Raw genomic sequence first — 13,502 nt, 5'->3', positions numbered from 1 at the left:
CCCCTGCCCTGAGCCCCCTCCCACACTCCGCACCCCTCCCTGCACCCCAACTCCCTGCCCTGAGCCACATCTTGTACACCGCACACCCTCCTGCATCCCAACCCCTTGCCCTGAGCCCCTTCCTGCACACCACACTCCCTTCCGCACCCCAACCTCCTGCCCCAGCCCTACATTCATGGCACTGCATGCAATTTCCCCACCCAGATGTGGCCCTCGGGCCAAAAAGTTTGCCCACCCCTGATGTAAGGGCTCCTCCTCAGAATGACTATCTAGGGCTGCTTTACTAAAGGACCATCAGACCAGACACTGTTTCTATAATTTTATATTTCAACTCTTAAAAAATCTCTCTAGTCTGAATTTTGTTTGCAGTGTTATTGTAGTCATGTTGGTCCCAGCATATGAGAGAGACAAGGTCGGTAAGGTCATATCTTCTATTGGACCGCCGTCTACTGGTGGAAGGTACAAACTTTTGAGGTACAGAGAGCTCTTCTTCAGCTCTGTGTAGCTCAAAAGCTTTTACCTTCCACCAGTAGATGGTGGTCCAATAGAAGATATGACCTTACCGACCTTGTCTCTCTCATATGCTGGGACCAACATGACTACAATAACACTGCAAACAAAATTCAGACTAGAGAGATTTTTTAAGAGTTGAAATATAAAATTATAGAAACAGTGTCTGGTCTGATGGTCCTTTAGTAAAGCAGCCCTAGATAGTCATTCTGAGGAGGAGCCCTTACATCAGGGGTGGGCAAACTTTTTGGCCCGAGGGCCACATCTGGGTGGGGAAATTGCATGCAGTGCCATGAATGTAGGGCTGGGGCAGGAGGTTGGGGTGCGGAAGGGAGTGTGGTGTGCAGGAAGGGGCTCAGGGCAAGGGGTTGGGATGCAGGAGGGTGTGCGGTGTACAAGATGTGGCTCAGGGCAGGGAGTTGGGGTGCAGGGAGGGGTGCGGAGTGTGGGAGGGGGCTCAGGGCAGGGGGTTGGGGTGCAGGAGGGGTTCAGGGTGTGGGCTCCGGCCCGGCGCCACTTACCCGGAGCAGCTCCAGGGTGGCAGTGGCGCTCAGCAGGGCTAAGGCAGGCTCCCTGCCCTGGTCCCATGCCGCTCCCAGAAACGGCCGGCACCACGCCCCTGCAGCCCCTGGGGGGGGAGAAGGGCAGAGGGCTCCACGCACTGCCCTCACCTGCGGGTACCTCCCCGAAGCTCCCATTGGCCGTAGTTTGCTCACCCCTGCCTTACATCCTACCACGTGAAAGACCCATAAATTAAAGACTCCCCGAGTAAAAACTGACAATAGATCATGCTGGCCTTAAAAGAGCAGTTATAATGTATCATGTGACAAAGTTCCTCCTCTATCTTGGTGGGTCCTGCGCTTATTGGTGGATTTTCTTGCCTCAGAGATTCACCGTGTGGGTTGGGGAACAGCCCAGAGACCTTCCCCTCTGGAAGAACCCACAGTCCAGGTCAATTGGGAGGTTTGGGGGGAACCTGGGCCCGCCCTCTACTCCGGGTTCCAGCCCAGGGCCCTGTGGACTGCAGCTGTCTATAGTGCCTCCTGTAACAGCTGCATGACAGCTACAACTCCCTGGGCTACTTCCCCATGGCCTCCTCCAAACACCTTCCTTATTCTCACCACAGGACCTTCCTCCTAGTGTCTGATAACGCTTGCGCTCCTCAGTCCTCCAGCAGCACACCCTCACCCTCTCAGCTCCTTGCGCCTCTTGCTCCCAGCTCCTCACACTCGCCCCACAAACTGAAGTGAGCTCCTTTTTAAAACCCAGGTGCCCTGATTAGCCTACCTTAATTGATTCTAGCAGCTTTTTCTTAATTGGCTCCAGGTGTCCTAATTAGCCTGCCTGCCTTAACTGGTTCTAGCAGGTTCCTGAGTACTCTAGTGCAGCCCCTGCTCTGGTCACTCAGGGAACAGAAAACTACTTATCCAGTGACCAGTATATTTGCCCTCTACCAGACTCCTGTACCCCACTGGTCTGGGTCTGTCACAATCAATAAACTGTATTTTAAGGACCTCTGAGGGGGGAAAAGAAGTCCCAAGAGGAGTCATTACAGTCTCAGTTGAACAAAATGATTTCACTGGTTCTGTCAATTAATTCAAAAGAAGTTACACTTTTTAAATCAATTTCTCATACCTTAACTTATTCCAAAAAGTTACAGACCATGTAAAAATATCAGTAGGAGTCAGATTTAAAACCTAGAGAATCCAATTTAGCTTCGTAGTTAACTAATGAAGTTGTGCTAGATATTGCAAGTTGCCTTAAAAGAGTGCGGGATCCTACACATTATCATATTTGCTGTTATCTACAGACAAAACAGAACTAGTGGGAGGTGCAATGAAAAGTTTTACATTTGAATTTCTAGCTCTTGTCTGAACGGAATCCAGTTCTATGTTTAAAATTATTATAAGCAGAATGATGGAATACAAAATTGCAATTAAATAAATTCTTAGTTCAGTTCTATTTATATATCTTGTCAATCAGCTGACTTTGAACTGGCTAACTAACACTAGTAGTTGTATAGTAACGGAAGGGCTGAATGCATGCATACAAACACTACCTCAAGAGCATTAGGAAAATGAAATTAGTATTAGGTCTACTATACCCGAAGAAAAAAATAACTAAATGACAGAGGATAAAAACATTTTGTCGCAAGACATTCTCTGGAAGAAATTAAAATGTTCTGCACAACCACATGCTGCAAAATTACTATAACACCAATTAATAAGGGAAACAAAATGGAATGATTTTATTCTGTATTAAATTAACTTTTTGTGTTGAAAATTCTGAAGTGTCTGCAGTAAAATTATTTTTGATAAATCACTGCAGTGACTTATTCTGCATGCACCAGCAAATGCAGCCCATTGGAAATAAGATAGATTGATACGTCTCCCATGCTTTAGTTACACCTCAAGGTGGTAAATGAGGTTCCCTTTTAATTAAACAGATCTTTGTGAATTTTTAAAACAGAAGTACAAATAATAATTCTTTTTTTTCCAAGTTTGTTGACAAACACTAAGAAAAGGCTCCACAAAGTAAAATACCATTCAAGAAGTATAGTTCATTAAAACCATCCTTGTGAGACTATTCTGGATGTTATGCCAAAACACAATTAAAATTTCTGAATTAGTAAAATCAAATATGACTAACATGCACAGAAAAAATAATAGCATGATAGAAAGTTGTTGGGAACAATACTAATACAAATAACACTAATACAAAAAAAGTCTATACTGTATGTGAGTTAAGGTTGTATATATAACATTACTCCTGGGGAAATACTGCACCACTGTGCGTGCACAGAATTCATGTCCCCTGCAGATTTTTTTGCTTCCCTGCAGAAAAATGATTTTCTGACAGGAAAGCAAAGGGAAGCTGCAAGAGCAGTCACACACCACTCTCTAGCTGCGCAGATACATTGTTTCAGGAACCCGGAGCAGCCAGATAGAGGAAATCACCACAGGGCTAGGGACACCCCAGCCAGTGGCTCCTACCCTGAGCTGGCATCAGCTGCTAGTCCTGGCTGGGCTGGACACACAAGAGGATGAGCTAATCACTGTGCATATGTATTCAATTATGATGCATGAAGTTACTAAATTAAGCAAGAATCTCTGACACAATGGCTCCTATCACAAAGAAAAGTATCTACTTCTGAATCAGTTGAGCATTTTTATGAAGACTTCGATATTTGTTAAAGCTGATGCACTTCGTTACAACTCCTCTTCTTTGTGAAACTATTCAGCTGGCTCAAGAGCTCCACTCCAGAACAAGCTGAACAGTTTGACAAACACCTGGATCTTCTACACTGGTGGTCATTGCTTCAATGAAGACTAGGTACACCTAAGCTGAATGGCTCACAAAGAATAGGATCCCGGCATAGTAGCTGTTACTTTGAAGAGTTTCACAGAACTTCTGGTCTTCAATGAACCAAGAACTGGTACATGATAGAGGACTCGGTCATCATGAATTTAACTCTCCAGTAGCTAACCATAGCGTATAAGGATTAATTTATGACTAAGAACACAAAATATTTTTTATTTAACAAAATAATTACATAATGCCAGGCAGCCCAAATTCTTATTATATGTACAATTTTTATTTTCTATTGTTTATAGTTTTTTAACCTAAATTGTCATGAAAATTTATGAAACTCAGAATGTGCATCTTATTGGGAGACAATTTTTAATTGATTAGAACCTGGAAACGAATTAACTCTTTTTAAAAAAAAAAAAAACTTCTCATACAATTCAATCTTTACTCAGAGATTATATGCTGAAAAATTAAGACAGATACACTGTGTTTTTAATATAAAATAAAGAGGCTGAATTTCAAAACAGAACACAACCTTAGCTCTAGAATCACAATAGCTCTGCCATCATGTATTACCTGAAGGCATCTCTCTTGTATAAAGATTTGTACATAAACAACAAATAAAGCAAGTTTCTTTGTGCAATCTAGTCTTCCTTCAGACATGTAACTTTCTCAGGTACTCAAACATGATTACTATTATTGGGTATTTTATCCATTGCCTTCGCAAGTATGCTTATATATACCACCAATGTGCTTGGTGGAACTGGCATAAGTGAACTTTGAGTAAATTATCGGTAATTTAATATTTTTTTACCAGAAGGAAAAAAAAAATCTTCTCATTTTTATAGTGCCCGCAAAATCGACTGCAATGCTGCATCTCAACTAGGAGACCCAAATTAAAGAGGAACAGCAAGTGAAAAAGGAAGAGACAAAGTACAAGAGGAAGTCCAGAGATTCTAAGGTCCAAGAAGATCAATTAAAAAGAGAGAGCAAAAGGTTCAATTTTTTTTTAAAAGGCAGAGAGAAATTAAATCTGTCCCCAACAAGCTGTTAAAGATCCACAGAGGTGCATCAGTGAACAGCTGCTAAGATTTTTAATGTATGAATTTTAATAAAGGGAACAAAACAAATTAACCACCTAGCCTGGCATGTATACAAGAGACTTTTTGGTAAGATTGGGATAAGAGGGAAATGCAGAAAGTAAAGCCTTCCCTACACTAGGGAATTTTTACAAATAGTTCCTGCTGTTGCTAATAATAGTTCAGCCACACCCGTGTTAGTACCATTAGGAGCCCAAGTGTGGACAGCTCTCTTGCTCTGGCAACTATTTTCAGCAGTATTTCAATTAAACTTGCTCAGAGCAAGTCTAATTAACATACTGCTGAAAACAGCTGAGAGTGCAGGAGAACTGCCTGCACTAGGATTCCACATTGCCAACAGCTGTGCAACTGAACTGATGTAGACATTTTTGTCAAAGTTCTCTAGTATAGACAAGACTTAAGGTGGTAGTTATAACACTATCATGTAACTTATTAAAGGGACACTGTCAAATTAAAAGTTAAGCTTCCAGTATTGCCAACTTCAAAAGATCAAAAATCGTGAGTGGGACCCCCCATGAGATTGGCCCAAAAATCATGACATTCTAAAAAAAGATTATATTGTGTTTTTCAGGTCAGTCTCTTGATTTATGAACAGCCCATCCCCAGGGTGTGTGCATGTGACTATTAGTGTTGCCCAATCTCCCACATTCCCGATAAGGTGATTTTTGGCCCCTGCTGCAGGAGCTCTCACCCCCACATCTGCCCAGCTCCTGCCCAGCAATTAATCCGGTTCTCCAGTCCCCCATCAGTTCTGACCCCATCCAACCTTCCTCAATTCTGCCCCCACTCAGTTCAGCCCCATCAATTCAACTCCGCATCCCATCAACCACCACTGCCCTCAGTTCACCCTCCCAGCACTTACCCCATCTGTTCAGAATCCACCATCAATACAGTCCCATCCCTCCCCCCCCCCCCATCCATCAGCCCTCAACCTCCTCACTTCAGCCTCTCTGTAGTCCCCAGCCTCACCTCTGCTTAGGGGTTCTTCACCCTCTCCAGGCTTGGGGGCAGGGGCTGCATTGGGGTTCCCTCTCCTACTTCCCAGGCTGGCAGCTGAGCAATCGCCAAGGGCTGACAGCTGGAACCAGGCCCGGATTTACACCTTACATGCTCCTAGGCACAGCATCTTCACCTACAGCTGACTTTCATGTTGCACACAGTATTAGAGAGGTAAGGAGCCACTAGAACATTGGCGCCCCTAGGCATGTGCCTACTGTGCCTAATTGGAAATCCAGTCCTACCTGGTACCCGGGCCGCACCAGGGATGGCTGACAGGATTTCTAAATAAAAATTAAGCCTCACTTTTAGAACTCTCAAACTACAGGATTTCCCCCCCAAGTTGCTTCAATTGCTTATTTGAGAGTTGGCCTTCCCCTTTTTTGTATCTCAGATGAAGTTTCTCTACCCTATTGGGGGGTAACCATGCTGTCTCTTTCCCCCACTTGTTAGCTTTGTTTATCTGATACGTAAGTGAATTCTCATTATCTTTCAAAGTACTTTGGAATCAACTGCCTGGTGGAGAAACCACATTCCCTTGTTTAGGATGGGCTAGAAACATATTTGTGCCAGGGCTGAAAAAAATAATCCTACATTTGAGAATTCGATGGCATAATCATGAATGAGGCCTAAATTTACTCAGAAATCGCGACTCTTGTGATCAATTCATGAGAGTTGGCATTCCATCTGAAAATATTTAACCAATAAATGTTACAAGTAACACCTAAAATCGGTGTAATTGAATGAGACTGGGGAAAAAAAATCTCTCCTCCTCCCTGAGCCCCAAATATGCTTATACAAATTTCTGTAAAATGTGCAAAGTATATTCCATTTCTGTTTTTCTTGCATAGTAAGTTTCCTCTGTTCTTTGCAAGGATCCTTCACACGATAACATAGAACAGAAAAAAAAAATCTTTTAAAAATAGGAACCTGTAGTTGTAAAGCAACAAAAAATGGCAGATGGAGAAGTCAATACAATATTTAAAACCCCATAACTCAGTTTTTCAAGTTGATTAGATTTCCTCCAAAAAAAATTTCAGCTATAGTAATCCTAGGTATTACTTGCAATGACAGATTAAAAAAAAAAAAATCAGGCAAACATATGTTTTCTTTTTCAAATTGACAGCACACCTTTAATTTTGGGACTGCTATCACGTCTCTGTAACACAGGACCTAATTTATGGGAAAGCCTCAGATAGGGTGACCAGACAACAAATGTGAAAAATCGGGACGGGGGTTGGGGGTAATAGGAGCCTATATAAGAAAATACCCCAAAAATTGGGACTGTCCCTATAAAATCGGGACATCTGATCACCCTAATCTCAGATACTAATCTGAACGGTATGTCTCACCTAGAAATGCTGCAGCTGCGCCGTTGTAGTGTAGACATTACACCCTCCAAGAATTTGTCTGTTGACATAGCACTGTCTACACTAGGGCTCTAGCTAGGTCAACCTAACTTTCTAGTGTAATCCAGCCCTAAGTGTACCCAAGCATTAGAGCTTTATTTTAGTGGTTTTTTACAAAATCAAATCACTAGCATTACATAGGCAATAATTGTTTAGGCCCTAATCCTGTAAACACTTACACACAGACTAAACTTTTCTTCCACATGAAGTTAAGCAAATGCATAAATATTTGCAGGACCGAGCTCTAACACAGGCATTTTTAGAGAAATAAGTAGCCACAGGCAGTTTTAAAGGGACGCCAGGTCAAACTGGCCAAAATTTAGGTTTTATATTAAAAAGAAGGGTGGGAGAGATTTCCCCTTTTAATTCCAATAGAAAGAAGTTTAAAAAAAAAAAAAAGTAAATACATATTCTCCTGCAGTGTTAACAATTCAAATACAGCAATGCTGGGCAAGAGCATGAGAAATTGCTGGTTAGAAACTGGTTAGAAATAGAAACTGGTTAGAAATAGAAATGAAACTAACTAGTCTATTTTCATTGTACAGGTATAGAGAAGTAAAAAAAAGAAGAAAAGTACATCTTACGAAGTAAACAAATAACACAAACAATTATTGTTTTAAATGACAAAATGTATTATTATATCACAAGTAATGAAATCAGTCCTTTCAATTTAACGGAGGACCATGGAAATCCAGTAGTTTGTATGCCAGTCCACAAATCAAGGGAAGATTGTGTCTATATTGTTGTGCCTCCACACAGATTTTCTCTCCAGAAAGAAAAGAAGTAGAAAAACAGATACAACTATAGTTATATTCAACTGCAGCTTTTACAAGGGCAGAGTTCTCTAGAGAAATGAAAGCAGCAGCAATGAGATAGGCAAGAAAAGCAAAGACAAAGTGCTTGTTTGCACTTCTAAATATTGCTAGCTACAACAATGGACCACATTTGTATTGCTGCTGCTGGCACAAACTGATTCCTCTCCTCCCCCGCTGCCCTACCCCAAGCATGGCTGCTTTTACATATATTACAGGTGTATAAGGAGGTTCCTGTGAAACCGAAATAAAGCTGAAAGTGATGTGAGGATAAACTTGAATAAAGTCAAGTACTTTACTGTTTGGATTCATGAGGTTTTTTTACATGTCTTTTAATGCCTTGGGGGTCCATGTATGGGGCCAAAGTAAGGTAGTATCAGATCATCTCTTGATACTTCCATTATCTAGGAACTAAAATACCAAGACGACCAGATCTGGAATTTTTCAGACCCTTAAAGACCTTCCTGATTCATTTTAAAGCACATAAAAGAAAACCAAAAGTAAAAATAACTCAAAATACCAACACAAATGTTACACACACTCTGCACATAACTCTCTGATATATCACGTTTGTACAGCTAAAGCTGAAGAAGAGCTCTGTGTAAGCTCGAAAGCTCATCTCCCTCACCAACAGAAGTTGGTCAAATAAAAGTTATTACCTCACCCATCCTTTCTCTCTACAGCTAAATTGTTTTGTTGTGTTTTGATGTGGCTTATCTGCTGTGAAATGTACTGGGTCAAATTTAAAGAGCTGGATTTTGACAGAAATACAATATAGCATACGAATACTTAGGCCTGATTTACACCTAGAACTTAGCTCAACCTAGCTCATCAGTCAGGGCTGTGAAAAATTCACACTCCTGAGACACGCAGTTAAGCCAACGTAAGCCCCAGGATAGACACCACTAGGCCAACGGAAGACCTAGATACTGTGTCTTGGGTGGAGCAGATTTATTGCAGCATCAGGAACACCCCTTCCATCACTGTGCCAATGTCTACACTGCAATATTGCACCTATGCCACTATAGCGCTAGTACTGTAGCCATACCCTTAGTTCTTGCTTTCATAATGCTGAAAGATTTAGATGTCCCAGGTTTCTACAGTATTAGGCAAATCCTGCCCCCCACAGGTGTGGAAGTTCCCAGATGCATCAGAACTGGCCTGGTTCCACTGTGAAGAGGGCAGATTTAAAAACGCAAGTTCACTGGGGTTCTCTGTTCCACACATGGTCTCTCTTTAAGGAAGAGTAGGGGACAGGACAAGTGATTCCACCAGCTAGTCCCACCTTTCTCCCCTTTCAAAGTTGCACAGGCAGTAGGATCAAATAGCAAAGACTGAAATAGTGGTCAGAGAGTGGATCCACTGACATTCTTAGCCCGAAACTGAGGATGCTTGCCCATGCACAGTTCCCTAGTGCTCAGCTCAGTTCTCAAAAGAGATGTTATAGGATAAGGATTTTTCTAAATGGTTCCTTAACATCCTTAGTGTTGCTTTATGTAGCTGAATGAAACACTTGAACGGAAAAGAGTTTCGCTTACCTTTCCAGCAGGTTGTGGATTGCTTTGAAGAGCAATGTCCTACACTCGTAGGAAAGCCCATTCTCCCACAGTCCTTCCTCCACCACTGTAAAAATATGTAAAATGTCAGAATGTTATCCATGTTGGGGGAGGTTTAGACTATTAAAACAAACATATAATTACTCCAGCAATCAGAATTTTTAAAGAGTAGTTAATTTCTTGAAACTATTTGCATTACCATATACATGAATAAACATAGCTTAGGTTCAATCTTTATAGCTTTGTAGATACAGACAGAAAATAAGAAGTTAGGAAAAATGTATTAACCAAACAAACAATATATAACTAATATTACAGCATGAATCAGAAATGTAGTAGTGTACAGTTTTTTAATTCTTTATTTCTCCTTGGCATCGCTGTTTCATACCTCCTTCAAACATGTCTAGACAGTGTCTCTCTCCCTGGAACAAATGCCTATGGAGTGTGCATCTTAGCATTTACAATTATGTCAGTAAACTCAGGTTAATTGCCAATCAATTTACTTAAGTTATCAAAAATATTTGTCTAATCAAGTCTTAGTCTACAATTCGCCCCTGCTTTACTTGCTTCAATACTTTGTGGTATAGCACCGACACCACTAGGTACACAATCAAATGATAAAACATAACTAGACTGTCACACTGCAGTTAGAAAATTAAGAAGTTGATGCCATCACCCATACATAAGGCACGACAGGAAATAGGTCTCTCTGTTCTGTTTTGGGTCCTAGCAAGGTAATCAAGCAATGCTGAAGGTTTTGTGCGTCTCCTACAGGTCTTTGGCAGCTTAAAAGACTTTCAGTTCACCTTTAATGGACTTGATACATTCTCATGTGGATTTGTTTTCCCACATTCTTCTCTTTAGAAATGAAATATTACCAGACATCTTGTTTTTAATTCAAAAAATTAAACTGAAATTACAGACATTAAATAATGCATCTGTACATTATAGAAATTTCCCCATTAGCTAGATATGTTTTGTAGAGTTAAGATGCAGAAACTTTGCAGCTGAAGGCTTATTTGTATATCTGTGCCCAAATGGTTTACCCTTGTAATAAAAAATATAAAGGATTTTAATATATAACTGCCATTTGTGTTAAATCTAATTTTCACCCTTTGAAAGTGACTAAAACGTCACCAATGACTAATAACTGCCTGCTAGAGAATAAGAACTGGCTAATTTGCTTTAAACTCTATCCATTGTTCTAAGCCCTATTTTGCAGGAATATACTCTGCAGACCTGTTTTGATGTACAGGCAAATTTAAAACCTACAGCTGATTAATAAATTAACACCTTTATATTTCTGAGGAATGTACTTTTTAGGTCCTTGTGGTTGTGGACATTGTGGTTTAGGACACTAAGGTTGTCAGTGAGGCTCTCAGGGAAGACAGAGAAGCTTTAAAGTCCTTGGTGATGGAGTCCCCAATCTTTCTGTCTGTACAGTATTTTGGGAAGAAATCCTCCTCGACAGGAATCGCATGCCCTTTGCCAGGATACCACTATTGCATCAACCTAAGAAGAGAGAATCTCTGAATTGTAGCACTCTGAGAATTCAGGGCTGCCAAATGAGCCCCTCCTCAATAGGAGTTTCTTAGTTTTCTATTAAGACTCATGTGAAGTAAAAATGTAGAGGAATGGTTGTTTTGGTTTTGAAAGGGAGATTCCCTACACTTCCATTTGATTTGCTCTTTCACTCTCTGGCTGGATCTTGATAGTAAATACAACATACCTCTCCCTAAAATTTCAAGACACATCTCAAGGGAAAAAAACCTCTTCAACTTCTCCAGGTCAGGGTTAAAAAATTCCAAAGTCCAGGGCCCCCATTCTTTGGGAACAGAAGCTCAAAGAAAATGAGAATCTGTTTTTTTTCCTCCTTCCTCCTCCTTTTCTTTTAGCCCTTTTTGGCTGTTTTTCTTTTCTTTTGCCTTTTACACAGAGGTTTCTCATTTTATTTGGAGCTCCCTTTTGGGTCTTTGGAGAGGAAGCATCTTATAGAGCCATCTACTCCTTATCCTCTGATATGCAATAGGGAAAGAAATGCAGAGATACATTCCTGTAAGAACGAGCATCCTCTCATAAAGAAGAGGAGTTAGAAAATATGACAAATGCCTTTCGAAATGGCTATTACCTACTTTAAATGGAGTTCTTCAAGATGCGGGTGGGTGGGTGGATGGATAGATATTCCATTCTTGGGGCACATACACCTCATATGCTCAAGATCATAATCTTTTGGCCAGCAGTGTTTGTTGGGACTGCACAACCACCACTCAGATCCTTCTCAACTGCAGAATCCCAAAGTTATAGGATTCTGGAGAAAATAGGAAAGAGGATGCACCATGGAATCACATATATGGACAACACCTCTTGAAGAACTCTCCTTTCTTCTTTGAATGCTTGTCCAAATACATATTTCACTCTTGGTGTCTCAAATATATCACAAGATCCAATCTGAGGAGAACTCAGAGCATAAGTAAACTTAGAAGTCTGAACATTCATATATACTTTACATGTAACCCCAGAAGTAATTGGGATCAGAATTTGGCTTGATGTTTCAATTTGCAGAAAATTCTTAAAGGGAAGGTATATTTATCAAATCTGGACCCCCAAAAGTGACTTTTAATAAATAAATAAATAGTATAAAATAAAAACACGTCAAACTATTGGAACTTACCCTAGCCAACTTTTACAAAGTACATATATCTACTTAGAGAAAAAGATTAAATTGCTCCTGTTAGAGTTCGTATTTTATGTTGATCTTTAATTTTCAGATCAATTTTAAGTGTTACGATGGCGCTAGAAAAGAGTCTCAAATCAATAGAACATATTATATAACCTTGCAAAGTGTGGCCACTGAAGTTAATGCTATTTTTCTAACACCAATATGATACTGTAACAAATTAAGGAGGTAACAAAGGATGATGTTAGTTCACATGATAGAGACTCAAAATGAAACTAAACAAAACAGATACAACAGTACAATCCAAAACGATACAATTTAATCAAACATTTACAACATTATACCACAGAATTATATCACTATATGTTCATGTATCCAAGTTTATTACTGTTTTGTTAAATGCTCCTTGTGACTCTTAAACACATTTGAAATTATATTCTACTATTATTTAACACAGAGGGGAAGGATGGCCAGTGATTAGGGCACTAGCATAGAAGTTGAAACACCCAGGTTCAATCCCTGCTCCAACAAAGATTTACTTTAAGACCTTGTGCAAGTCATTTAGCCTCTTTGTTCCTTAGCTCCCTATCTCACATGGGTGTTGTGAGGATAAATATATAAAAGACTGTAAAGCACTTTGAGATCTACTGATGAAAAAGTGTTGTACAAGAGTTATGTATTATCACTATATTTCACTTCAGTCTTTCCAGAAAGGCAAGATCATAAACATATTAAACCCACATTTAAATAAAAGCAGAAATTCAAAATTTTAGGTGTTAATCCTGACAGAATGTAGGGAGAAAGTAATACCCATGTGAAACTTAATATAGTGCTATTAGGCTTCTCTATGATTTCAAGATGAATGCCAGGTCATATTAGAACATCTTTTCATATGAATTCCTTAATATGGACACAGTACCAATCTTGGGCTAATTACCAAAACAAGAATTTTGTACCATATTTTCTGATGGGAAAACTCTTATAACTGGTTTTCATACTTTCAGTTGTAACTCCTTATTGAAGTCAATGGGCGTTTTGTCATTTACTTCAGGAGAAGCAATATCACGATCAAATGCTTTCAACTAACCAATGTATTTCTTAATAAAATTCTTATTTTCCTCGCAGTCACATTA

The 13,502-nt window shown here is 40.1% G+C and overlaps 1 protein-coding gene across 1 annotated transcript in view; it reads right to left on the bottom strand.

Annotated features, from left to right (window-relative positions):
* MED13L (mediator complex subunit 13L) overlaps positions 1–13,502 on the bottom strand; it is a 408,072-nt gene that overhangs the window by 190,251 nt on the left and 204,319 nt on the right. The window contains exon 3 of the mRNA XM_034790893.1: positions 9,675–9,759. Within this exon, the coding sequence (XP_034646784.1) occupies positions 9,675–9,759 (85 nt within the window). The remainder of the gene's footprint in view (positions 1–9,674; positions 9,760–13,502) is intronic.

Source organism: Trachemys scripta, chromosome 15 (genome assembly GCF_013100865.1).
Source record: "Trachemys scripta elegans isolate TJP31775 chromosome 15, CAS_Tse_1.0, whole genome shotgun sequence".
NCBI lineage: Eukaryota > Metazoa > Chordata > Testudines > Emydidae > Trachemys > Trachemys scripta.
This window is presented reverse-complemented; position numbering and strand designations above follow the sequence as displayed.